The sequence below is a fragment of the Eulemur rufifrons genome, chromosome 6 (genome assembly GCF_041146395.1).
Source record: "Eulemur rufifrons isolate Redbay chromosome 6, OSU_ERuf_1, whole genome shotgun sequence".
NCBI classification, from domain to species: Eukaryota; Metazoa; Chordata; class Mammalia; order Primates; family Lemuridae; genus Eulemur; species Eulemur rufifrons.
In genome coordinates this window covers 104,187,668-104,214,440 of record NC_090988.1, presented here as the reverse complement: position 1 = coordinate 104,214,440, position 26,773 = coordinate 104,187,668, and the positions used below count along the sequence as shown (strand labels likewise).

At 63.4% G+C, this 26,773-nt stretch overlaps 1 protein-coding gene across 2 annotated transcripts; it reads left to right on the top strand.

The window, feature by feature from the left end:
- The first annotated feature begins 3,752 nt into the window (after positions 1 to 3,752).
- TOLLIP (toll interacting protein) lies at positions 3,753 to 26,266 on the top strand. 2 transcript variants are annotated; one of them, XM_069471887.1, is made up of 6 exons: positions 3,753 to 3,871; positions 14,109 to 14,258; positions 15,125 to 15,307; positions 16,366 to 16,521; positions 17,515 to 17,605; positions 23,343 to 26,266. In XM_069471887.1, the coding sequence occupies exons 1-6, from the start codon at positions 3,839 to 3,841 to the stop codon at positions 23,555 to 23,557; spliced, it is 828 nt and encodes a 275-aa protein (XP_069327988.1). In that variant the 5' UTR covers positions 3,753 to 3,838; the 3' UTR covers positions 23,558 to 26,266. The 2 variants fall into 2 exon arrangements, with proteins under 2 accessions (XP_069327988.1, XP_069327990.1); XM_069471889.1 differs by lacking the exon at positions 3,753 to 3,871 and adding an exon at positions 13,048 to 13,351.
- Positions 26,267 to 26,773: the final 507 nt, after the last annotated feature.

Sequence of the window (26,773 nt, the reverse complement as noted above, 5' to 3'; positions counted from 1 at the left end):
CCGGTGGCTGGACGTCGGGGACCGAGGCGTCTCAGGGTCGGTGCCTCCTGCGGCCTCTCTCCTGGGCTTGTAGATGCCCCCCACCCCCGTGTCGTCCCACGGCCGTCCTCTGTGGCGTCTGCGTCCTAATCACCTCTTCTCGGGAGGACGCCTGCCCTCTGGACCAGGGCCCCCCTGGTGACCTTGCTGTAACTCAGTGACCTCTTACAGGCCCATCTCCAAACACAGCCACACCCTGAGGTCCTGGGGGTCAGGGTGCAGCACGTGGATTTGTCGCCGTCCATAATCTTGCTTCCCTGGTGCAGAAGCAGCGAGGCTGTGAGCTCTGGAAGCCCAGGTGCCAGAACAAAGGGGCATGTGAGCTAGGACTGGGCAGGCCCTCGGTGGCTCCGGCAGGGACAGCTTCCCCGACATCCTCGAGCGGTGGCCACGGTGAGGTGCTTTGGCACGTGGCAGGTGCTGAAAGCCACCTGGGCTGTGAGGCGGGCAGGCTGTATTGGGTGCCCGAAAAGAACATCTTTGCCCTGGAGCGGACATGGGGAGGGAGGGAGCAGGTTGCAGCTTTCTGAAACTGCTGGAACCGAGCCCACGAGCTTGGCGGGTCCCGAAGGCCCCCTGCCCAGAGAGGGCCGCTGGTCTGCGCCAGGCCAGATGCATCGCTGCCCTGTGCCTGCCTCCGCCAGGCCGCTGGGATCGCCGTTGGAGCCAGGCCTTGGCAGCGGTTTGCAGACGTCTCCTGGACCGGGCGGCTCCCGCCAGTTGCCGGCCCAGTCTGGCCCCAGTCTGGCCCTCGCAGCAGCCCCAGGGCACGTCCCTCCACCAGGAGGCAGCACTGTCTCCTCCGGAACAGGCTCCGTCCCGCACGCAGAGCCTGCTGCGGTCGCAGTTGGTGTTCCGTGGGCCTCTCGTCACTGGCTCCAGTCCCGCGGCGGATGTTGGCCCTGGTTCAGTGACTGCCTCGAGCCACAGACCTGCCGGCACGAGGCGTCCGTGCTGAAACATGGGCGTTGCAAGGACTGGATTTTGCCCCCAGGACAGCTGGTGAATAGTGAAGTGCCTTTGCTCCTTTCGTGGTATCAGACATCGCACAAGTGCTGTGACCAGATCAAACAGGGGAGCGTCAATGTCACCGAGCTGGGGCTGGCCTCTGTGGATGGCCCTGTACCCGCAGCTGTGGGCGAGGGAGCCCCGGCCTGTCCCGCCAGGGAGCCCGCCTGCCGCGGCGGGGGTGCTGCTGGGCTGTGTCTGAGCAAGACGTCTCCAGTTGTGTCTCGTTCCTCATTTTGCTTTTTTTGTTGTGGTGAAATAAACGGAATATAAAATTTCTATCTTAGCCATTTTAAGTGCGTAGTTCCACAGTGCTGAGAACATTCACATTGCTGCAACCATCACACCGTCCGTCTCTGGAACTTTCCCATCTTCCCAAACCGAAGCCCTGTCCCAGGAAACACTGACTCCCGCCCCCTCCCCAGCCCCTGGCCCCATCCACTTTCTGTCTCTGGGACTCTGGGACTCGGGGGCCTCACGCCAGTGGGGTCAGACAGGGTGTGATCTCATCGGGGGGAGAGTGGAATGGCGGTTACCGAGGCTGGGAGGGTGCGTGATTGGGGTGGGGGGTGAGGGGAGGTTGGTTAACCGGCATAAGCATACAGTTAGACAGGGGGAATAGGGTCCAGTGTTTGGGGTGACCACAGCCAGCAGGCAGGAGAGGACCTGAGTTATTCCCGGCACGTAAACCCGATAGACACTCAAGATGATGGACACCCCAAATACCCTGACCTGGTCTTTACAAGGCTGTGCATGTAACTGTGTAGAATACTATGTATCAATGAAAAATGAAAACAACGACAGTGGATGCTGAGGGCCAAAGCGTGAACTGTCTTCCATTTGCTCCCCCGTTCCCACATCCACCCTCCAGCTGTGCCCGACTGCAAAATTGCGACTCCCATTTCCCTCCCATAAGAGCAGGTCCATTTCCTCTCCCCTTGGATCTGGGCTGGCCAGGGACCTGCCCTGACCACGTAACATTAGCAGGTGAGACAGGAGTGGACACGCTGGGGCTCGGTCTCCTGCTGCTTTTGGAACCCTGGTGCCATCTGAGGAGACTCTCGCCCGGCTACTGTGTCACGGGAGACATGTGGCCCACTGACTCCACGGCCACAGGCCAGGGCCAGGCACGAGAGTGAGGCTCTCTGGGAGCCGCCAGTCTCTGGTTAATCTACCAAACTGACAGAAGACGTATGTGCGAGGCCGTCAGACACGAACGCAACCCAAACCAGACCAGAACTGCCCAGAACTGTGATCACACAAATGCTTGTTGTTGTAAAGCACCAAATTTCGGGGCGGCCAGCCACACAGAAGAGATGACCGATGCACCACAGTTCGCGATCCTGGCCCGTGAGCGGGCGGGAGGCTCCCTCCTGCAGACCAGGCCACCTGGGCCCCTTCTCCGTGTCCTTGCTGGGATCGGCCAATACGAGGCACTGGCAGGCCATCGGAGGTGGCAGAGGAGACCGGTAGCGTGAACACGGCGAGACCACGTGCTCTGTTCCGCGGTGTCATTGCCTCTTCCACCTGCGGGTGGCGCCGTCATTCACTGGGGCAGTTCCCACCATCATTTCTGCAAATATTCCGCCCCGTTCTCTCCTTTTCTTCTGGAATTCCAGGAACGGGTAAGTCAGAAGCCGCGCTGCAGCGCGCGCCGTCTGCGTTCCCTGGGAAGGCGGCCGGGTGCTCCCGTCCGGGCGCAGCCTCGGGGCAGAGCGTCCCTTGAGTCCAGGACTTGGGGCATCTCGCTTCTCCAGAGCACGTCGGGGCAGGATGGGTCCTGCGGGGTGCAGGGTCCTCCGTGGCGGCAGCCCGTCCCCTCGCCGTGCTCTGTTGTGCAGAAGCAAGGCGCGCCCTGTCTACCCCCCCCCCAGACTGTGCGAGGACGTGAGCGGGGGTGGGGTGCGGGGTGCGGGGCGCGGGCCCGAGGCGCCCGCATCGCCGCGCGTGGACGGAGGCGGTGCCGGGGACTGAGCCAGAGGAGAGACCGGAGCCCAGACCCCAAGACGTGGCCTTCGAGACCCTGCGAAGAAAGCGTCTCTAGCGGGAGTGGCCGTCAGTTCTGGGGCAGCGGACCGGGATGAGGACAGAGGACGACCTGAGAACCCACCACTCCCAGCTGCTTCTCGGAGTCGGCGGTGGGGGACAGGTGTCGGGGGAGGGGAGAGGAGGCGACGGGGCGGAGCTGGCGGGAAGGGAGGGGACAAGGGGCAGGTGGAGGGGAGGGAAGGAAGGGAGGGGACGGGGGGCAGGGGGAGGGGAGGGAAGGAAGGGAGGGGACGGGGGGAGAGTCCAGCCCGCATGCTTCGCCCCTGCACCCTGACTCCTATGTTAACAACGTGAACACACAGGCGCTTCCGCCGGAGGATTCGCGGTAGACAAAGGGGCTGACTTGCGCCTCCGCGCCTCTCGGAGCGGAGCCCACAGCCCAGCCGGGACCATCCCTACAGCGCAGGCGCAGGGCGACTGAGCTTGCGCATGCGCAGACGCCCACGGCGGGAGCCATTTCGCGGGGCCGTCGGGCTCGTGTAGAGAGCGACTGCGCAGGCGTCCTCCGGGAGGCGGGTCCCCGCCCGGCCGGCAGCACGCGTGCGCGAGGGAACCGGAAGGGGCGGTGCCTGGCGTGGAGCCTGCGCAGTGGGGCGGTGCCGGGGGCGGGGCGCGGCGGCCGTCAGCTGACTGTGGCCGCGGCGGCTTCGCGGTGACGGCCGTTGGTCGCAGGCTCCTGCGAGGCGCAAGGGCTCGTCTGGCCTCTCTCGGGTCGGCGGGGCGTGGGGGCGGCCGCAGCACCATGGCGACCACCGTCAGCACGCAGCGCGGGCCGGTAAGTCCTCCGGGCGAGGTCGGGCGGGGGCGGCGACCTGCGGCGACGGCGGGCGGGGCCTCGGGCCCGGCTGCTTCCCTCGGCCGCGGCGGCGGGCGCTGGGCTGGCGGGCCTGGCGGACATCAGCGGCGCTGGGCCAGGCTCGGGCTCCCTCCCGCCCGGGGCAGAGCGGAGGGGAGGCCGCCCCGAGGGACAGGGCCCACGCCCCGGGTGGGCCCCTAGATGGAGGAGCCCACACCCTAAAGACCCCTGGATGGAGGAGGGCCCCTGCGTCCCGGGTGGGCTCCCAGGTGGAGGAGGATTCGCTGCGCCCCGGGTGGGTCCCCCAGGTGGAGGAGGGTCCCCTTCGCCCCGGGTGGGCCCCCAGGTGGGGGAGGGTCCCCTTCTTCCCGGGTGGGCCCCCAGGTAGAGGAGGATTCGCTGTGCCCCAGGTGGGCCCCCTGGTGGAGGAGGATTCGCTGCGCCCCAGGTGGGCCCCCAGGTGGAGGAGGGTCCCCTTCGCCCCGGGTGGGCCCCCCCAGGTGGAGGAGGGTCCCACAGCCCAGTCCGTCACACATATGGAGGCCGTTCTCTTTCTCACACGAAGCCAGGGCAATAGTGATCAGCTTTTGGGCCCAGCTGTGTCCCCAGTTAGTGGTCACTGTTCAGGGCCTCAGTTTCTTCATTTGCAAATGAGAGGATAGGAGCCCAGAACTTCAAAGAGTCCTTCCATGGCCGGATTTCTCCTTCTGAGTGTTGCCTCTCCCGTTTCTGTAGCGTCACTGCAGCTGAGCTGGTGTAGACTGAGTCAGGACCGGCTCCTGGCCTGAGTGGCCTGCTCACTCGCTGAGACTGGGCCGGGGCGGATTGTCACGGTAGTGGAGTCTTTATCAACAGCGGTTCATCATGTGCCAAAGGTGACATGGTGCTGCAGTGTCCCTTTAGTCGGGAAGTCCAGTATGGAACGTGGCTGAAGTACCATGGTTACCGGGGCTTTCCTCATCCTTAAAACTGGGTATTGACAAGTCTTGTTGGTGTTTTTCCTGATGAGAGGAGATTCTTGGCGTAAAACGTTTTTTCTGAGTTTGAAATGAGCCCCAGGTTTTGTGGAAGCCCCGCTGTGCACAGATAGCTTTTCTGAGGACTGTGAGGCACAGCAGACACACGTCTGGTCACAGCGAGGTGTGGAGCCTTGGCCGTGTCTGGTCGGGGGTTCCGGCTCCATCTTCAGTCCGACAGCGTGAACTACAGCAGCTGGATCGCGTCAGCACTCTGTCACTTCCACCCAGCTGGCTGACCAAGATGCAGGGGAACCCACATGCTCCCATCTTTGTCCCCTTCTGGAGAGCGGTGGCACAGCGGCCGGGCAGGATGGCCCCTTCCACCCCGTGTGGCCTGGGAGCTGTCCTCCACCTCCTGGGAGCCCGACTGGGCTGGGGGACTGAGTCTGAATTCCTGCGATGTCCAGCACAAGCTGAGCAGGCAGCACCAGTTGGCGCTTCCTGTCGCTGAGGGAAACGGTCACCTGGCGCTGTGACTACGTGCGGCTTACACTGCGATGAGTAATGGGCATGTCACACAGTGTTCAAACACGCAGGGGCTGTGGCGTCGAGGACTGACGTTTGGTCAGACTTTCCATGTGGCGTTTCCTGGGCTGTGTTCCGGGTATAACTCAGCCGGACATCACAGCGTGTATAGACAAGTGTTTCAGGGGCGCCCCGCTGACCTGTCAGCAAGCAGCCACACTGGCTGTGGGTCAGGGCTGTCGGGGGCTCTAAGAAGGTGTTGTTGGTGACCAGGGTCCCAAGTGTCTCTCGGAGTGCGTGTGACTTTTCAACCAGCATTACTGACCACGACATCTAGGGCAGCCCCGATACAGGGAACACGCAGGGGCAGTTCCTGCCACCGGGATCCTGCAGGGCAGCACAGGTGCACCACCTGGTGACAGTCGCCATCGGATCTGTGGTCTTGAGTGTTAGATGCTGTGACGTTTGTCAGTGGTGGCCCAACCCGGCTGGACGTAGGGTGAGGGAGGAATAGCTAACCTGAACCTGAAGGAGGGACAGGGGTGTGGGGTGGGCATGGAGGGGGCGTATTGAAAGCAGGGTCTGGAGGTGGAGACGAGAGGAGAGGGGGGAGGTTGGGGGGGCCTGGGCTGCAGGCGGAGGGCTGGGCTTGGCCCTGGCGACGATGGGCCCGCACGGCCCTTCCCCTCGCGGTGCCCTCCGTCCACTCCCTGCTTCCCCAGGCCGGCTCATACTTGGAGAGGCCGCTGGCCGGGTGCTGGAGTCGAGCGCGGCTCTAACTTCCGCAGTGTGTGCTGACGTGGTGCGTGTCTGGTCACTCCTGTTTCTGTTGCGTCATGGAGCGGTGGCGGTACAGGGTCAACAGGTGCTGGGCTTTCAGGCCCAAAGCAGCTGTGGTGTGGCCAGTGCTGACGAAGGTGGCGCTGGGTAAGCGCCAGGCCCAGGGAGGCGGCGCTGCCAAGTGCCTGCCCCTGGCAGGACTGAGCTGGCCCAGGGTCCCGTGTCTGGACGCGGCTCGCGGCAGCTGTGACTGTGGGCTGGCCCTTGCCTCCCACTCGTGCTGAGGGTGACAGCGAAGTCCCTGGGCTTTGAAGGAGCAGAGGGGCCTCTCATGGGGGCCGAGGGGTGGGGTGTGGAGAGGACGTGAGTGGAACCAGCTAGACTGTTCTGAAAGAAATCTTTGCTTTCTCCCTCCCGGAGAGCCGATGTCTCTCTCCCTTTCAGGAGGTCCAGTGGATCTTAAGGAGAGCGTTTTTCCTTGAGTAGCCACTGAGGGATGCCGCGGCCCTCTGCTGTGTTTGCCTCCCTTTTAAACTGTTTGGAATTACAACCGTTTTCTATCCATTGCACCATATCCGTCCCTGCACGGAGTAGCGTGGGCCCTGCCTTCCCTGTGAGAGCCTGGGGGCCTTTCGGGAGACTCCGCTGCAAACCACAGTGGTGCCTGCCAGCCAGGGAGGCGCAGTCCGGGCCAGGCGCAGGCGCAGGGGCAGCATCTTGGGCAGGGCTCTGTTGTGGGCGTGTGGGTGCCGGCTGAGTCCAGCCTGGTCCTGACTCCGTGTCCTGCTGGAGCAGATGTGGGCCACCAGCAGGTCCAGGGGGAGGCAGCCTGGCCCCGCCTGTTGGTGGCTTCTCCCTTGGGGGCCCGCGCTGCCCCCCCCCCCCAGCCTTCACTTCCTTGGTAGTTGTGGCCGAATCAGTGACTTCGTGAGGGGTGGCAGAGGGTGGCTTTTGAATTTTATCATCTGTTCCACATTTCACTGGGACTGTGCGTAGAGATAAGCTTTCCCACCAGCCGGTGCTGCCTGGTTGTCCGGAGATACCGCCCGGAGAGGAACGGCAAGCCAAGTGCTTGCTCTTCCCCTAACTTCCCGTCAGCAGAGGGAGGAATCGGCTTTCTCTTTAGGTTTGTGTTCACTTCCCATTTTCAAGTGTCTTGAAGAACCTGTGATTTCCATATATCCCCCGTGCCGCCTCCCTCTGCTCGCTCACCTGGACTGGCCTTCAGGTGGGCAGCCCTCAGGTGGGCACCGCTTCCTGCTGGCCGGGGTCCTGAGCGCAGGGCGTGGCACCGCCGGCTGGTCACCGCTCCTCCGTGCTGGGTCCCTGTGGGTGTTTGCTCTGGATTCTTTCGGCCAGGTCAGCAGTGAGCGCAAGTTTGGAGTCACTGCCTCTTCCTGTGCGTCGAACCCGTCACTGTGTGCGGACCCGGTGGTGTCCTGCGCGGAGTGAAAGCTGCCACGTTTGTTCCATCTGACACGCGTGTGGCTGCTCCAGCTTTCTTCCAGAGAGCATTTGCCTGATGCGTTTTTCATTCCTTATCTTTACATTTTTCTGAACCGTTATGTTTAAGATGGGTGTGTTATCCGCAGCGTGTGGCTGCACTCTTAAAAGGTCAGATCCGCAGGTCTGAGGCTTTCGACGGCAACACACGGCGTAGTTCCCAGGTGCAGACACCTGCGCACCTGCACATACGTACGTGCTTATTGTTCAACCGTTGCTTTCGTGCTTTTATTTGTCCTACTTGTTTCTTTTTCTCTCTTTGTCTTATTTTAGATTTACTGAACATAATGTTTTAGAATTCGATTGTTTATTCTCCACTGGCTTGGAAAGGTGTATTGTATTTCTGTTCTCTTAGGAGTTATCGCAGACATTCTATACGCAGACCTGGCAGGTTCCAAAGTGAACCATTGTATTTGCTGTCCCCTGACCCGCACGGAGACCTCGGCCGCGCCCCAGGTCGGCCCTCCCGGCCGAGGTGCCGTGTGTGACGTGCAGTTGCCGTGTGTGGCCCCACCGCGAGTGTGACCGTGCCCAGCCCGGCTTGCTCGGGTTCACGCCCACGGCTGCCACTCTGTTCTCGCTGCGTCTAGTGCTTCAGACCCTCCGTTGGGATCCTTGCTTTTGCCTCAGGGTCATCTTTTAGGGTGGAAAACTCATTTTCTTGGGGGAAAACCTAGTGTTTGTTTGCAGCTGCCGTTCCTCCATTTCCTGAAAGGCACTTTTACCGTGCGTGGCATCCCAGGCGTGGTTGCTTTTCCGCCCCGCGCAATGTTCCCTCCTCCTGTTCTGCGTTTCCCGCCCCGTCTCTCCTCGCTGCGTCCGCAGCGCTGCTTCTGGCCTGTCCCACAGGCTGTTGCTTTTTGTCACCTTCCCCTGAACTCCTGGTTGAGATTTTAGTGGTTACAACTTGTGGTTCTGACTGTGGGGACGGCTCTCCGGCTGGGGGCCGGTTGCCTGGCCTCCCTGGCCCCAGTGTCGCCCTTTGGCGAGCCGTCTGGGCGTGGGAGGGGCCGTGACCTCGCGAGCTGCGGGGCCTGCCCACGCCTCAGGAGGCTCGGCTGCTGCTCTGGGCCAGGTCCCCGCCTGGGAGTTCCGCTCCTGCCATTTTCCGTCTCGGATCTTGGCGTCAGCACCCCCGGTGCTGGGGTTGGGGTGCAGGGTGGCTGTGTGGTTGCTGAGGACCACGGGAGGGGCCACTGTGCCAGCTGTAGGTGGACGACCCCCGAGGCCGGGAACGGGGAGACTGTGAGGGGGTTTGGAGGGGCTGGCAGTGGCCGTCCTGTTCAGGAAGCCCCATGCGAGCTCCCAGCCCTCGGAGAACTGCCCCGCGGTGGGCAAGGGGGCGGCAGACCCTCCCTCACGGCTCAGTCTCCGCTTGGCTCCGCAGGGCGTGCTGGCTGCCCTCGCCGCTTCTCCTCCCCTCTTCTGTCTACTCAGCCCCTCCGGGGTTCTCTGGTGTCCTGGCTGCACGCCCCCGCCAGGACAGTGGCTCCGTCTCCTCCCGCCTCCTCCCTGAGGTCCAGACACACACGGCAGCTCCTTGCCGTCTCCCCTGGGTGGGCTGGACGCTGCAGGGGGCAGGTCCTCCTCCGCCCACCTGTGTCTCCTTCCTTCACGTAGCTCAGGCTTTGTCTCTGCGCCCCCCAGGCAGAGCACGTCCAGGATCGCAGTCCCCGTGGCCCCTGCTGGGCCACATCGCTGCCACCCTCGCCCCCCGGGTCCCTCGTCGGATGGGCCGGCCTTCGCTTGCACCCTGCCCTCAGGTGCCCAGCGCCTGCCCTCGCCTGCCCGGTTCCTCACCTCCCTCGGGGGCCACCACTGCTGGTCCCCCGTCCTCTGTCCCTTGACCCCGTTCCAGCCCTGCCACCTCCCTGCTGTCCCGTGACCTGCCAGACAGGCTCCCGGCTGGGCCTGCTGCGCAAGCATTTCCCGACCCTGAGTCACTCTCCCAGGGCCTGCAGGGCTGACACCTCGTCATTCAGGTCCTGCCGAGATGGCATTTGTCACTGAGGCCGCCTGCTGCCTGGGGCAGTGTGCGGTGCCTCCGCCGCCTGCCGTGGCCTTACAGGTTTACAGCACTTGCTGCCTTTGACACGTGCCTCGGTTTATTGCTGCTGTCTGTGTGTCTTCTCTCATTAAAATACAAGCACCGTAAGAGCAGCCATGTCCCCCAGCATCTTACTGTGAAAGCCTCAGGCACACAGTGGCACTGGGAGGCGTCTGTCCTGCACCTCCTGGGCCCGGCCCCGGCACCCCCTGTGCCTGCCTGCCACGCCTGTGCCTCTCCAGTGCTCTGTCCCCCCAGGCCTGTCGCTTGGCTGGTTTTTGTTTTGTTTGGGTGAGAACAGGGTTTTCTGTCTCCGCTCCTGGCTCGTGGGATGGGAGGCTGGCTGCCGTGGAATTCCTGGTAGAGACTGCATTTCAAGTCACGTGTTCTTTGGTCACCTTTTATATGCTAACCTTTGGTGACTCGTCTGTCATTTTATCTTCTCTTTCTGCTGTCTTCAAGGCACACACGTTCACTTCAGCGCTGTGGCTCCCAGTCTTCCTCACACAGCGTGCTAGTGTCTGCGTGGACACCTTGGCAGGGTCGGGCCTCGCCCGGCATCGTGGCCTTGAGGTGCCTGTCCCGTCCTCGTTACCAAGGGAGGGGGCGATTGAAGGGGAGAGAGCTGAGCAGGTTTCTGCCGTGGGCCCTGGGAAGGTGACACAGGAAAGTAAGTGGAGGCTGGTTCCAGGGCGGGGGGTGCTGGGCGTCCCTCCGGGCCCCAGGTGGGAGGACGCTCTGGGCCTGCCGAGCGCACGCCTGTGACAGCCGCTCGCAGCCGCTCGCTCGGGGGTCATTTGCTGGACGTGTCGTGGGCCTGAGGCTGCCGTGGAGCTCGGCCAGTGCCTGGTTGCAGAGGGTTCCGGGCGTAGGGGCTGCAGGGCCGGAGCCTGGTCCAGCCTCCTGCTGCTGCTGAGAAGGGGGAAGGTGACACCCAGCAGCGGATGGACGTGGAGCCCAGGGACGTGGTTTTGTGGTGGTTTTTTGCTTCTAACTGGAGAGAGATCACTTTGGAATAAATACGAGCGGCCCCTGCTCCCCGAGGAAGAGGGAGATGGCAGGTGCTGGGTCCTTGAGGGGGCCAGGGCGTCTGAGCGGCCGGGCAGAGCTTTCCGCTGGAAACTTGCGGCAGGAATATTCACAGTGGGCGCGTAACAGGTGTTTAGCCTAGGAGTGACCACCCGCACGACATGAAGAATAATGAAGAATAATTAAGACTTTATGTCGGTGCCAAAACTAAAGTGTGGACTTAAAGGGGAATTACTTTAAATAGAAGTGAGTTTTGCAAATCTCTTCTTTCATGATGGGAAAGTTCACTGCGTTGGGGTGGAACTCCCGCCCCAGCCGGGATCCTCTCTGCGAGCCCCACGTGGGGCGGAAGAAGAATCAGCGATTCCAAGAAATACTAAGTTACATTTCAAACTGTCTTTAAAATAGGCTAATACTTATAAAAGCAGCTTTTGTTTTAAGAGAAGTGAAAACCCAGAGAGCTCCATGTCTCTTTTTCCCCCAGAGTTTTTCATGTCTGTGGTAAAAAAATTGTTTTTTAAAATAACTATCAGGATATAAAAGTATAAATAAATTAAAACTAAATCTTCCCTGCCTTCCTCCCCCCGAGGTCTGTTCTTGAAAATTCTTCCAGCATTTTTGTGCACAAACCTCCTACGGTTTTACCTGGTGGGTGGGCCTCACCCCCTCCGCCTCCGGGTGCCGGGCTCCCCACGCGCTGGCGGCTCAGGACCGCCTGGCCGCTCTCCGGGCTGCGTGGCCCTGTGGGCCCCGCGCCTGGCTGGCAGCCCGCACCCACGGGCCGCGCCTGGCGGTGGCGTCATGGGGTCTTCACGCAGGCATTTAAAGTTATTTGTTGCTGTCGAACTCAGTGTGGTCATCTTACACATTTAAGTAAATTGTTTAAAAAATACCCGTTATGTATCAGGATTAAGCATTTTTATTTCTGTATTCCCAAGTCTTTGAATCAGGATAAAACACATATTTTCAAGTGACCATTCAAACATTTTCTCCATCATCACACAACAAAAATAAGTTTTAGGATTAGCTCTGAGTTTTCAAAGTCCATTAAGGAGCGCAGGTTTGCTGATGGCGGCAGTGGTGCGGTTTCCTTGGCGCCTGGGCTCCCTGTGACTTGCGAAACGGTCGCGCACTTTGCTCACGGTGACGGTGGCGTCTCGCAGGCCGGGGAGTCCCTCCTCCTCTGGGCGAGTTCAGGCTCGGCTGAGGGGTTGCGGGGTCGCGGGGTCGTGGGGGCAGCGGACCCGCCTTTCTCCTCCGGCAGCCGGCCCCAGACAACTAATGCAGCTTTCTCTCTCTGTCTCTAGGTTAAATCGAAATTTTTAATTTTGTGATAATTTTATATTTAATGGAAGAGTTACCAAGATGGCACAGAGTCCCTGTGTGTCCCTCACCCGGTTTCCCTGCTGGCATTCCCGTCACACGAGCAGCTCTCACAGCTGGCCTGGTCACCTGGCTGTGCTGGGGTCCACCCACCGTGTCCACGGCAGCCCGCTCTCCTTCCCTGTAACGTTGTTCACGCTCTTCGTTTATGTTGTTAAAACCCTCATTTCATATTTGGAATTTTCAGGTTAGATCCTTGTTGAAAAATAACACTGGATTGTTTGACCTCCGATATAGTTTTATTTTCTCCCATGAGAAAGCGATGGCACCGTCTTGAGTGGGTGCGGTGACAGGGAGACGGCTCTAGGGGACAGACCAGCGGTGAAGTAGCAAAGGACCCTGACCCAGTTTCCTGACCCCGTCGACGACCCCGAGGCCCACACCCCGTCCCGGGCGCTTCCCTCTGCTCCTGGCAGCGGGGACGCGAGCTCGCCCGTCTGTCTGCGGGGTGTGCATTCTGTCCCTGCCGTGTCCCCAGAGCTGTTGTGTGGCACAAGCGGGCAGTTGTTTCTCAGATACATAAAGCAGAGTTGGCCGTGAACATTGGCCCCAAGGACTTGGCCAACGCAGGTCTGCCAGGCACTGGGTTCGCGGTGAGCAGACGGAGCTCGTGTGCCGCCTGGAGGGCCTGTGCCAGGGCCCTGCGGACGGGCGGGGGTGCCCTGGGGCCAGGTGTCTGCGAGAGTTCTGGGCTGTGAACCCCGGGGAGGCGGGGGAAGGGTCCTTGCCCTGGTGCTTCCCGTGTGCTGATGGGAACAGGTGCTGGTGTCTGTGCCACGGGGCTCTCGTGGCTCTTCCCGGGCCCGGTGGTAACGCACCCCTGGAGGGGCCGCCCCGGGGGAGGCCGGCCTGAGCCGTCACCCGGCGACCGCAGTCCCCAGGTGCCTGCTTCTTTCCAGCAGCAGCTGGGGCCTGTGCAGGAGGCTGGAGGGGCGAGGGTGGGCTGCCGTCCCCACCTGGGACGCTCCTCCGAGGGGCAGAGACGGGGCCGAGCGTGGGGAAGGGCGACCTGTCAGGAAAGGACAGTGGGCGCAGCAAGCTGGCTGCTCAGGTGGGTGCAGAGGGTGCGGCCCGCGGACAGTCCCTGGCCTTGGTGTCGCAGACAGCGCCTGGAGCGGCTCAGGCCTCCTGCGGTCCCACTGGTTCTGGAGCTCCGACTGGGCCGTGTTTCCAGGCCCGAGACGGGGGGACAGGAGAGGAACTGGACCCTTCCAGGGACCTCTAAAACGAAAGGTGACTACAGCACAGTGGGTACAGAGTTCAATAAACTGCAGAACATTCTGGAACCCTGCCTGGCACTGTGCCGCTGGGAGTCCATGTCCCAGGCTGGTGCAGGTGCCTGGTCTGCGCAGCAGGTGGTCAGGAAGTTCCAGACACCTGGGCCTCCCCAGGGCTCCCTGGCACAGCTGTCAGCAGGCGCACTGTCCCCAAATGCGCGTGTGACACGCTCTGGTTTCCGCTATGGCCCTGAGGAGCCCGTCCCCCCAGCCTGGCGGCGGGGCCCTCTCCCGCCAGGGCCGGGCACAGGGGGCTGGGGCCGAACGCAGACTGCTGAGGTCTTTCGAGGTTTTCGTTCTGAATCCATTTACTTCTTGTTTTCTTTTAGAGAGTTTCTGAATTCTAACCGTTAGACGTAGGACTGTTTGAGGCATATCGGCACAGAGGGTGTTCCAAATAACTTTAGGTCCAAGGTTCAGATTTCGTCTTGTTCAGTTTGAGCGAGTGACTTGCTGTCGGCTGGCCCCAGGTGTGGCAGCCCCAGAGAAGGTCACAGACATGGGTCCCTGAGCGCGTGAGACCTTTGAAAAGGGCCCAGGGTGCCTCCTGCCAGGCCGCCTCTGGGCCGAGAACCTGTCCTCAGTTAGGGTCCCCGGGGGGCTCGGGCCGAGCGCGCTGAGTGAGGACGCGCGCCCGCACTGGTGCGGCCCAGGCTGGCCCCGCGGCGCGGGCTTCCCCGCTCTGCCGCGCTGACGCCGCCGTCCCCCCGCAGGTGTTCATCGGGGAGCTGCCGCAGGACTTCCTGCGCATCACGCCCACGCAGCAGCAGCAGCAGATCCAGCTGGACGCGCAGGCCGCCCAGCAGCTGCAGTACGGAGGGGCGGTGGGCACCGTGGGCCGCCTCAACGTCACCGTGGTGCAGGTGGGTGTCCCTCCCTCCTGCCCGCCTGGGGCGGGGGCCGCGGCGAGGATTCCGGTGTTTACGCCACATTTCCTGTGTGGACACGTGGAACTTTCTCTGAGTCCAGCTTTTCCTGAAACGTGTCTGATGTTGGAAAACAGTATGTGTGAGAGACACTGGTCCCTGCGGGTTGTGACAAGAATCAGTAAGATGATGAGCACCGACTTGGGCGGGGGCTCCCGTCCACCACCTCCTGGAGGGGCCGAGCGCCAGAGCTGGCCGGGCCTTGGCGGTGGCCTTGGTGGCGCCCACCGTGCGGCCACTCCCGGTTCTCTCATGAGCCCGCGAGCCCGCGTGGGCAGCCTGCCTGCACCCTGCACGCGCCCACCCGGCCTTGCGCGCATCAGTGCCCGGGGACGCCCCGTCTCCTGACTCGGTGCCTCGGCCTGCGGGTCTCCCCTCCTCTCTGAGCAGAGCTGCTTCCCTCGGCGTCTGGGGCCCCACGAGGTGCCCCATTCGCCTCCCCTGCCACCGCCTGGCCCCGAGGGGGTGCCAAGGGGGCCTGAAGCCGCCTTCCTCCCCGGCTCCGCCCGCGTGCCCAGGTCAGAGGCCCTGCAGCACCGCGTGCGCTGGCTCTGGCCCCAGCTGCCACTCAGCTCCACTCCAGATGCCCGGGCTGCTCTCCCCGGGCGTCCAGCGGGCGCTCCAGACTCAGTTTGCCCAAGTGGAGCTCTCGTGTCCGCCCCCAGCGCCCCCACTCAGCGGTGGCAGCTCCACTGTCTGGAAACCGAGGCCCTCGAGGGGTCGAGGACGCCGCAGCCCAGGCGAGCACTCATGTCCCCTCTGACGGTCGGCACCTGCTGTTCCTGACGCTGGCTTCGTTTCAGGCAAAGTTGGCCAAGAACTACGGCATGACCCGCATGGACCCCTACTGCCGACTGCGCCTGGGCTACGCGGTGTACGAGACGCCCACGGCCCACAACGGCGCCAAGAACCCTCGCTGGAATAAGGTCATCCACTGCACCGTGCCCCCGGGCGTGGACTCCTTCTATCTGGAGATCTTCGATGAGGTGAGGGGGACGCCCCACTGCTGCAGGGGCCACCCGTGGGGTCGGAACGCGCCCCTGCGGTGACTTTGGGCTGCCGGCCAGCTGTTGGGTGGCCCCACACCTGGCACTGTAGTGGGCACGAGACAGGGTCCTGCTTCCTGCACGGAGTTGGGAAAGGAGAGCCCTCAGCTGCTTTCCCGGCCTTGCGTTTGGGGATGCCACCAGTGACACACAGGGCCCTCTGGGGACATCGTGGACCTGTGTCCCCCCAGCCGGCACCGCCAGATGGCCGCTGCTCACCAGAGCCTGAGTTCCGGATGAGAGCGGCTGTGTTGCTGGGTGGGAATGTTCTTGGTGGCACGAGTCTCAGTGGCCACTGGTAGCGTCCCCGAGTGTCCTGAGCGGTCGTGCGCTGCGGTGTCCAGGGGCTTCCTGAGGGGGAGCCGGAAGCGCAGATGGACGCAGCGAGGCTCTTGCACAGCTCGTGCCTGGGCCACCGCGCAAGAGCCGGAGGGGCGTGGGGCAGCCGGGCCAGTGGTGGCACGGCCTCTGCCCTCTGCCCCCTGCCCCGCCCTTCCCGCCACTCCCCCTCGGGTCCTCCAGGATCGGGAGTGTGTGGGAAGCTGGGTGGGCACGGGTGGCAGGGCCATTTCCTCCTGCTTCCCGCCTTGGGCCCACCCTGCTTTGGGGCTGGCGGAGGGGGTGGCCGGAGGATCAGGTGTCGGGCCCCAGGGTGGAGGAGGAGCAGCGGGTGTCCCTGAACCGAGACTGGACGAGGACAGCATCCTGGGGGCTCTCGCTCGCTGTCTCTGTCCTCAGGGCCGGCCCCGCCCGTCACGGTGGTCGGAGGGAAGGGAAGCCCCCTGGCCATTCCCGAACGCCATTGATGCCCCACTGTCTAGGCCCTGGAGGTGCCCTGGGGGTCTCGTTAGTGGGGGGCCGGTGCGGGGGCCCCGTTCTGCAGAGGAGCGGGAGACCGGGAGGTCCTGGATGGCGGGGCGGCGGGAGGGCAGAGTCCTGCTTCGGGGAAGGGGCGTGGGGTGGGGACGCGGCAGACCCTCCCTGCGCTGTCTCCGCAGCGCGCCTTCTCCATGGACGACCGCATCGCCTGGACCCACGTCACCATCCCCGAGTCCCTGAAGCAGGAGGGCGCGGTGGAGGACAAGTGGTACTGCCTGAGCGGCAGGCAGGGCGACGACAAGGAGGGCATGATCAACCTCGTCATGTCCTACTCGGTGAGGCTGCGGGACTGGGCCTCCCAGGGACAGAGCCACAGCCTCGGGCGGGTGGCTGGGAGGCTGGTCGTGTCCCTGAGGTGGCCGCCCCTTGAGGTGGTCCCTACTGCGGGTCCCTGTGTCCTCGGCCTCCCCCAGTCCTGCCCTTGGGGTGGAGCTGTGTCGCCCGCCGGGCCGAGATGCAGGCGGCCGCCCTGTGCCTGCTGCTCTGGGCCCTGCGGCCGGCGGGCTCCTCCCCACAGGGCAGTTCCTGGCCGCACGGTGGCCCAGCGTCTCCTCGGGGACACGGTGGGGGCGGGGGGGACACTGCCCTCAGGCCTGCAGATCGGAGGCCTGGCCGTGCTGGGCAGGGCCAGCTCCCACGAGTCTGTCCTTGGGCCCCTGCAGCTTCTGGGGCTTCAGAGAGCAGGTTGGGGGGTCTGGGACCCAGGCTGCTACCATGTCCTCTTTGTCACCCAGGAGATTTTAAAAAATTAATGTTATTTTAACTTTACTGTAAAAAATTTCAAGCAAACGTGAAAGTCGAGAGGCGTGTAAGCGCCTGTGTGTGCCAGCGGCTCCCAGGCTGCTTGCTGTGCAGGGAGGCGGGGTCTGGCGCCGCGCCAGGCTGTCGTAGCGATGCTGGAATATTCTAAAACCTGCCCCTGACGTGAGTGCAGTCCCGCAAGAATGCTGTTGCGTGCCTTTGACAGACATTTCGATAAACACAAAGCCAGTGTTACACTTAACTTCCTTGCAGTGAACGAGTTTTGAGCTGAAGTCTGAGCTGCGGTGAATGGGCAGGTGCCGCCGTCTCACGCCGCCTGCCTTTGCTCACGTTCTGGTGGCCGTGGGCCCGTGGGCCGGGCAGCACCTTCCAGCCCGGTCACCTGGCCTCAGCTTCCAGCGGGGCACATGGCCGGGCGTCGGTGCAGGGGCTCTGTGGCTGGGATGGCTGTGGTGCCACTGGGTGACGAGGCTTTGCCGTGTGGCGTGTTCTCCCCTGTGTTTCAGTTGCTGCCGGCCGCCATGGTGATGCCGCCCCAGCCGGTGGTGCTGATGCCGACCGTGTACCAGCAGGGCGTTGGCTACGTGCCCATCGCAGGTGTGTCCCCCGCGCGGCAGGAGCAGGCTCGGGAGGGGGTGGGGAGGGGACTTGGGCCCCGGCATAGGTGTTCCACGTAGCCTAGAGCTGCGTACACACGGATGTTTCAGGAAGAGCTTTCTAAAAGCCAGGAGGCTGGTGTGACATTTGAGTTTTTTATGCATATGTAGAAAACAGAGTTTGTGTTTTCTCTGACTGTTGGCACCCACTGGGTGAGTTGAAGTGTTCGGAGCCGTGGAAGTGTGGTCTCCAGGCGTCGGTTACGGAGCTCGAGCTGCTGCCCGGGGAGGCCCTGCCCTGTCAGGCAGAGCCCACTGCGGCGCGCGCTGGCCCTGCCCGTCCGTCTGCCCGTCGGAGCTGCCAGTCTGTGCCGCGCAGCCCAGCGGGAAGTGGCTTTTCATGCTGTCGCATTTCACACCCCCGTGTCGGCTCTGGGCCAGCGCCCGCTTGCGGCTGTGGCAGCGGCCGGTGCTCCCCTGGCCCCGCCACGCACGGCCATAGCAGCCACGGCGGTGGGCCACGCGTCGGCCAGCAGGCCCCTGGGAGAAGAGACACCTGGGGTGAGCCTGTGGTCACCCGGGTTTTTGCCTGAGACAGTCTCCGCCTGGGTCGGGAGCTGGGGCGGGGACAAGCGCAGCAGGTGGCCCCTCTGTGCCGAGGCGGTGAGGGCCACAGGCCAGGGCCGTGGAGTGGCTGAGGCCCGGGCAGGGCATTGGGGATGTGGGTGGTGGTGGGGCGCCGGCCGCTCGAGCTCTGGGCTGGCTGTGGGGTTGGGCAGGACAGATCAGCCAGGCAGTGTGGGGTGCTGGAGTCCGGCCCAGCCAGAGTGGAGCGGCCTCGTCAGCTCCCCCGTCACGCCAGCGGCCAGCGTGGAGTCAGAACCTCGCCCTGCATGCACCGTGACGGGCCTGGCACCCAGCCCAGGTGGGCGGGAGGAGACGGGCTTGGTGACCTCTGTGCTGTGCGCGGCACTCAGGCCGTCCTGCCTGTGACGGTGTGGCCGTGGGGACGAGCAGCCTCTGTTCTTGGGGGAAGCGCAGGCTCGGGGGCATCTGTGGCGTCTGGCGTCGGTTAGAAACCAGGGCCCGGCAGAGAGCCCAGCGCATGTGACCCACAGCTGGGGAAAGGCCAGTTAATAGCAGATGACGCAGGATGACCCGGAAATGTTACAGCAGCGGGAACGTGTTCAAAGAGTTAACGGAGGGGTCTGACCAAAGGCAAGGAACGCGTTTCCGTCGCAGCAGAGAAATGGAAACTGTCAGAAGACCAAGGGGACGTTCCTGAGCTGTGAAGCGCAGTGACGGGGCCTGTGCCCTCTCCCTGGAGCTGCCTGCGGTGCCAGGGGTCCTTCCCGCAGAGGGGCCCTCCGAGGTCAGCCTCAGCACCGTCCTCCTGGGGTCTCTGCAGCGCCCTTCTGCCGTCCCGTGTCTGGTGACCTTGCGCTGGAGGCCTGAGGCCGCCACGGCTGGTCCGTGTCCCGGAGCCGCTGTGCAGACGGACCGAGACGGCAGCCGGTGCCCTCAGTCCCGGGCTGGAGTCCGGCTGGCTGTGCCCTCGGGGGACCCGTCCCTCTGCTCAGTTAGAAACCAGGGGGACCCGGAAGGCGTGTGCCCTGACGAGCATCGGGGCGTCTGCTAGGTTCTTCCCTCTGCTTTTCCCAGAAGTGGAGAAAGATAAAGTGACCACAACGATGAAATGAGGTTAGGACAGAAAACGCGAGTGATGGTCGAAGCTGCTACGCCGTTAGCTGTGGCCTGGAGATGGAGGACAGGTTAGGACTTTCTAGAATAAAGGATTATTTTGATGACTGAAGTCACTAGATTTTAACAGATTTCTAATAATTAGTTGGTAGGCATCATAAGGTTATAGCAGTTTTTTTTAACCTTGATTTAAAGAAATGTCTGAAGAGTGTGATTCCGCGAGGCCGTGCTCTGTGCTGGGAACTGCGGAGTGAAAGGGAGACGCCACTTTGGTGGAGGGCAGGTGCCGCTGGCTTCCCGAGCGTTGTCCTCGGGGCTGGCCGTCCCCGGGCGGAGGGTGGACACCTGGTTGCTTTGGTTGCCCCTCCCCGGCTGGCTGGGAGGAGGCCGTGAGCCTGGGAGGGGAGCAGCGCTGTGCTTGTGGGTCCCACGGAAGAGCCCCGTGTGCCCGCGTGTGTGCCCGCGTGTGTGCCAGCCCGTGTGCCAGCCCGTGTGCCCGCGCGTGTGCCAGCCCGTGTGCCCGCGTGTGTGCCAGCCCGTGTGCCCGCGTGTGTGCCCGCGTATGTGCCAGCCCGTGTGCCCGCGCATGTGCCAGCCCGTGTGCCCGCGTGTGTGCCCGCCCGTGTGCCCGCGTGTGTGCCCGCGCGTGTGCCAGCCCGTGTGCCCGCGCGTGTGCCAGCCCGTGTGCCCGCGCGTGTGCCCGCCCGTGTGCCCGCGTGTGTGCCAGCCCGTGTGCCCGCGTGTGTGCCAGCCCGTGTGCCCACGCGTGTGCCAGCCCGTGTGCCCGCGTGTGTGCCCGCGTGTATCGGGGGAGGGGAGGGAGCAGTGAGTCTGGCCTGGGGGGCCCTCGGCAGCCCCCTCCTGGGCGCCGCGAGCGTTTCCGAGGCTCAGCTGGCGTCTGTGCGTCAGTGGCGGAACAGCACGAGGTAGTGAAAGGCGCGACCGCAGAGGGCCGGTGCCTGGCCGCGAGCTGCCCATCCTGGGGGAGGAGTCGCCCCTGTCCAGTTTCCGGAACCCTTTGAGTTGCGGTTCTGCCTCCCGTCTGCAGCGTGAGGGGGCTGCCTGGGAGGGTGTGGGTTCCCACGGCGCAGCCTGGCCCCGCCGGGGACCCCCGTGTGCTTGTGCTCGCCGGTGTCCGAGAATCAGTCTCAGTCTGTTCCCGCGGGGCTGTCCCTCCCGTCCCTCGGCCGGGGTCTCTGTGTGCGGCCCCTTTAGTTCTGCGGAGCCGACCAGACGACAGCGTTGACGCCCTCAGCAGCGTGAAGGCAAAGCTGTCCTCGCGCTGTCAGGACAGAGGACTCCAGAGCACGGCCGCGTGGCGGCACCTTCCACGTGCACAGCCAGCGCTCAAGCCACCTTTGAATTCTCGGTAAACCCAGCCACGTGCTCACAGGGCGTGATTTCCCTCACAGGGGGCTTGCAGCAAACATGGGAATTTGGAAAGGAACAGCGGACGCTGTTTAATATATGCAAATGGCCGGGCACAGTGGATCATGCCTGTAATCCTGGCACTCTGGGAAGCCGAGGCGGGTGGATTGTTTGAGCTCAGGAGTTCGAGACCAGCCTGAGCAAGAGCGAGACCCCATCTCTCCTAAAAATAGAAAGAAATTATCTGAACAGCTAAAAGTATATAGAAAAAATTAGCCGGGCATGGTGGTGCATGCCTGTAGTCCCAGCTACTCGGGAGGCTGACGCAGGAGGATCGCTTGAGCCCAGGAGTCTGAGGTTGCTGTGAGCTAGGCTGACGCCACGGCACTCTAGCCTGGGCAACAGAGAGAGACTCTGTCCCCCCAAAAAAGAAAATAAAATACATAAATGGCTCGATTTAAATGAGAATTGGGTTTTTATCAATGTCCCAGACAAACTTAGAATTTTCTCCTCCTTTGCTGTTACGTGTTTATTAATCCACCAATTTGAAAGTCTTGAGACATAAGAATTCGTAGGTTTCTTCCCTAGGACACGCTCTGTCACGTGAGGAGCTGTGAGCGGCCGCCGCGCTCCTGGCTCCTCCCCCACCCCCGACGCAGGAGGGGCTGCGGGCGTCCTGGGCCGTCTGTGGCCTGAGCGGCGGCCGGTCCCATGCTGACTCGGTTGCTGTGGCTGCTCTGGGTGCCGTGAATGGCAAGTTACGCGTCCTGGGTGACGGACGTCCTTCTGAGGGGAGCGCCCGAGGGTGGTGACGTGTGCCCCCAGATCCCCGCGGCGCGAGCTCTGGCTCCCGTGCTGCCTGTGACACGTCTGCGCTGTGCGTGTGCCGGGCGGGGCCGCCACTGGAGGGGCCTGGGGCTCTGCTCTGCCCGAGTCCCCGGGGACTTCGGCGTCCACCAAGGCCCCAGAGCTCCTTGTCCTGTGTTCCCAAGAGTGTCCCCAGCCAGCCGCAGCGCACCACACTCACAGCTCCCGGGGACACGGCCGCACTCAGGGCCAGGGCTGGGCTGGACGTGGGTCGGGAGCGCCGGGTCCCCTGGGCGGCCGCTGTCGGCTCTGGGAGGAGCGCAGGGCTCCTGCTCAGGCTGTCCCTTGCCTCGAGCTGCGCTGTCCGCGCTGATTTTGCGGGAACCCCGTCCCCTCCCGCTTTGGGGAGAGTCGCCCTGGGGTGGCTGGAGTCTGTTCCCTGGGTGCCGCAGCGGTGGGAGGAGCGGCACCCACAGGCACAGGGACGTCCCAAGCTTCTGTCCCCTGACACCAGGGGGCTGCCTGTGTGTGCAGCCACCGTGTCCGTCCCACGAGGCGCTGAGGGCCACTGCAGGACAGGCAGCTGCCACACCGCACCCTCCCGTGAGAGGACGAAGGGCATGCGTCCCTCCTGCCGTGGCTGGGGTCCTTTCTCTCGGTGCCGACCGCCCCTCCCCCTCGAGGTGTGACAGCCTGACTCAGGGTGGCGGGGACGGCTCAGGGTGGCGGGGACGACTCAGGGTGGCGGGGACGGCGCATGCGTGTCAGGTGTGAAGGAAGTCCTTGGCCCGGGAGGGGTTGGGGGGCGGCGTCCCGTCCTGCTGGGCTGCGTGGTCTGAGCGGGAAGTGCGGGGGCTCGGCGTGAGCCCCCGTCCTCGATTCCCTCAGTCCTCGGTCCCATCGGTCCCCGCTCGTGCTCCTGCAGCCAAATTCCAGCCCATTTCAGCGCCTTTTTGGTGCTTGTTGCCAATTTTGATTTAGGCCAGTGTTAAAGATAGAGTTCTGCTGCCTTTACAATCTCATAAATTTAGAAAGGGAAGAAAAATTATGTCCTAAAATTATTCCTCCGACTCTCCTGTGGCCTGGCTGGGAAGACTGTGCTTTTGAAGGGGAGAGGACGGGTGGCGTGTCAGACGCTGGTGGCCTTTAGTGCTCAAGGCAGGACTCTGTTGTGTGAGTCCTTCGGCCTGGCCGGCTCCTCGGGGCCCGGCCCGTCTCAGGCAGCGGAGCCCACACGCCACCCGCCTGCCTCGAGTGTGTGTGAGCATCTTCCTGGGTGGGGTGTTGACACGTGTGTTGTGTTCATCGTAGACGCCGGCGTGCACCTCATCGAGGTGTTTGGTGCCTGCTGTGGTCTGTCTGTCCCACCGGTGACAGTCGAGGGACGCATGGCCAGGCTACAGAGCGTGCTCGAGCGTCTGCTGCAGGAAGAGCGGGTGTCAGGGCAGCGAGCACAGCGTGTGGCTCGTCCTCAGACGGGGGGTGGCTTTGTTGGTGGCGTCTGGTGCCAGCCGTGGGGCCTTAGATCTAGATGGCTGGTCACCTGGGTCACCCCCGGCCCAGCCTGGTGATCGCACCGTAACAAAGCTGGTGCGCGGAGAGTGGAGAGTCAGGTGCGTTTTCGTGTGCAGAGTGCGGCCCCGCCCGCCCCGCCCTCCCCACGCGTGTGCCGGTGGGTCTCCAGGTCGCCGGTTCCACGGTGTCCCCTGGGCCGGGTGTCGGTGTCCCGCGGGCCGGGTGCCGTGGGAGAGCTGAGGGGCGTCCCCTGCGAGGCCACCAGGGGACGGCGTTGCCTTTTCCCTTCAGTGCTGGGCTGTCGTGAGACTCCCGCGTTTTCACCAGACTCGATCTTTTGCTTCCAGGCATGCCCGCCGTCTGCGGCCCCGGCATGGTGCCCGTGGCGGTGGCCCCGCCAGCCGTGAGCGCGCAGCCCCGCTGCAGCGAGGAGGACCTGAAAGCCATCCAGGACATGTTTCCCAACATGGACAGGGAAGTGATCCGCTCCGTGCTGGAAGCCCAGAGGGGGAACAAGGACGCCGCCATCAACTCGCTGCTGCAGATGGGCGAGGAGTCCTAGGCCTGCCGCCCCGGCGCTGTGGACTTGCCAACGCAGGGTCCCCCGGGAACACTGTCCCCACAAGATTCCTGTGAAAGAGCCCCCGTAGCCCCCTGGACCTCTGTGTCACCCGTCCGCACCTGCTCTGGGACGCATGTGGGTTCGGTCCCGGCAGCCGCGCTTCCCCTGGGTCCTGGAGGGTGGGGTCTCCTCCTGCTCTGGTGTTGGGGGTGGGGCAGGGCCGTCGCGCTTGGCTCAGACTCACTGTCCTGTTGCTCGGGGACGAGTCTCCCCTTCTCATGTGTTCTGGGAATGTTCTTGTGGAAAGTGGCTGCTCCGCCAGGGTGCAGAGGCTGCCGAGCCCCCTCCCGATCCCGCTGACGGCATTTGGTTGTTTGGCTCGATTGAGAGAGACCTGACAATGTAAGGCACACGTTCCCTCACGCTGACTCGGGAGTCATTTTTAGAGCTGCCAGGCTGCAACTCTCGTCCTCCCCCGATGCTCTGTTGACCTGGGCCCCGCCTGGCTCTGGCTGGGCGAGCTGCGCCCGGGCAGCCTCCTGCTGGCAGCCGGCGGGACCCCTGGCTCCCTGGCTTGGCTCGCCCATCTGCCCACCCCAAGCACGCAGGTCGCGTCCAGACCAGGCGGCACTGGAGGCCGGGGTGTGCTCCCCCGCCCGTCTCCCCTGCCGTGCTCCTGCCAGCCTGGGTGTCCTCCCAAGGGGACGTCACAGAGTCTCGTGCAGCGCAGCCGAGGCTGGGGTGGGAGGTCGCAGCGCAGCCGAGGCTGGGGTGGGAGGTCGCAGCGCAGCCGAGGCTGGGGTGGGAGGTCGCAGCGCAGCCGAGGCTGGGGTGGGAGGTCGCAGCGCAGCCCAGGCTGGGGTGGGAGGTCGCAGCGCAGCCCAGGCTGGGGTGGGAGGTCGCAGCGCAGCCCAGGCTGGGGTGGGAGGTCGCAGACCCACCTGCTGTGAGTTCACGGAAGGGGTCTGGGCCCTGCCGCCGACAGCCTCACAGGCCACCGGCATTGTGGATTTGGTCTGGGAGCGGAACGCCAGTCTGGTGGGTGTGAACACCCCAAGACCTCTCAGGGGCTGGAGGTGCCCTGCCCCTGACCACCCCGTCACCGCGCGTAGCATCTTGGGTTGCAGGACACATTGGGTGACACCTGGTTGTGAAAATCAGAAATTTGAGGAATTTCTCAAGTGATTAATGCACTTTACACAACACACCATTGACAACCCGTGTGCGCTGGTGCCTGTCTGGTGCCTGTGGCCTGCGCTGAGCTGCAGTTGCTGGCGTTTCTGCCCGGCGTTCGCTGCCAGCCTGTGGGCGTGCGCCCTGCTGCTGGGACTCGGGGAGACGCTGCCCCTCTGGGTTCTGCGGAGGATGTAGAGTGAGGAAGTTGGTACTGGAGGGTCGGTCTTTTCCCCCTAAATTATAGGTTAAGCTTTAGTGTCTGCTAGAAAATACTGCTTTGTGCCCCTGGCGGGGGTGCTTTGTGTTAAATACGTTGTTGATAAATATTTATTTTTGTAAGCCCGGAGAAGGGCATGGTGGTGCCTGGTGCTGCTGCTCAGCTGTGGGGCCGCAGGGGCCTGACCGCGTGGAGAGAGAGGCCGGCCGCGCCGCGTCGGGAGGGTCGGCCGCTCGCCTTGACAAAGCCCGTCCTGGTTCCGTCTCAGGCAGGGGCTCGTACCTGTGCGGCAGGGCTGGAGGTGTGGGCGGGACTGTGACTGTTTTTGTTTAGTGACATTAACAGGCCCGACACGGATGGGACCTGAGCCTGCGCTGGGGCGTTTGCGCCTGGGTTCCCGGGGCGGCCACCACGCCCGTTTCTGCCTTAACGATGCTGGGAGGGGACGGTGCGTGGTGGCTCCGTGGTGGCTCCTCCGCCAGCCCCAGGAGCAGCACGTGGCCCCCCGGGGAGGGAGTGCCCCAGGGGCCAGCGTAGGTGCCAGGGAGAGCGATAGTTCCGGTGACGCCACGCTTCTGCCATCTCTTGTTTTTGTTTTTCATGAACATTTTATTTTTTTAACAGAGCAAAGAAAGATCACACTTACAAGGCCTTTGGTTAGATGAGATTCCTCTCTCCTTCCTTTTGTGCCGTTTTCCTGTTTCGAGGTTTATTACCTGAAGCAGCTTGTTGAGGACAGCGGGAAAGGGCCGTCCCCTCCCCAGCGCCTGTGCGGATCCCTCAGAGTGACGGCACCGTCCTGCCCCCGCCCCACCCACATCTGCACGCGCGGGAGGGGCTTGTCCCCCAGCCCGAAAGCGACGGCCTGGTTGGGGCCTGAGCTTGGGCCCCGGGTGTCCGGGGGGCTGCTCGGCGCCGGCGGTCCGTGGACGCAGCGTGGCCGGGCCGGCTCCGCGCCTCGGGCCTGGCTGTGTTTTCTGCTGCTTGGCCAAGGCTGGCGGGAGTCCGAGCCCGGCGTGAGTCCCACCCGGGCTGCGTTGGGGACGCGAGAGCAGGGGGTGGTTCCTCCCCCAGCCTTGTCAAGGCACCCAAAGGCACCACCCCTCCCCCCACAGACCCTGTGGCTGTCGGCTGCGCGGCTCCTTGCGGGCTTGGCGGGAACCACCCTCGGAACGTTGTGTTTCTGATTATTGGGGTCCAGTGTCCAGAGGTTTTCCTTGATTGTGAAATATATTTTTACTTTTCAGGTTTCTAACTTAATAAATGATCCATATAAAAATAGAGAAATAAAGTCCTTTAAGGGGAAGTTCACCATGTGTGTGGCTGAGTGTTTTGGCTTCGCTGCCCGTGCACAGGCAATGTCTGGTCAGGCCGAGGTTCTGCATGGACGGCCCGTCCGGGGGCTGCGGGAGGGCGGGTGCGATCCAACGGGTAGAGTCGGAACGCTCACCTGGAACGTTTGAGAACTGCTTGTTTTCTGGTTTAAACTGGAAGGACCAGGCCCCGCGGGACTGGGCGTGTTGGCCGGCTCCTCGCCCCGAGCCGTGTGCGGTTTGCTGCGTGTTTGTCGCTCCCGTTTCTAGGCTGCTCATACCTGGGGCGTGGGCCCCCCACATTCCTCATTCCACGAGGGCCCGGTGGAGCTGGGACGCTCCTCTGGTGACGGCTCCCGCGTGGGGACATGTCGGCCCTTGAGCCCCGCTCACAGCCCGGGCACAGGGTCGCGGTGGGTGTCACGCTATCTGTGTCAGCTGCGCTCAGTGACAGCCGTGCAGTCCCACGGCCCCAGCAGGCCCTTGTTTCCTGGTGGTTTTTGTAAAGCT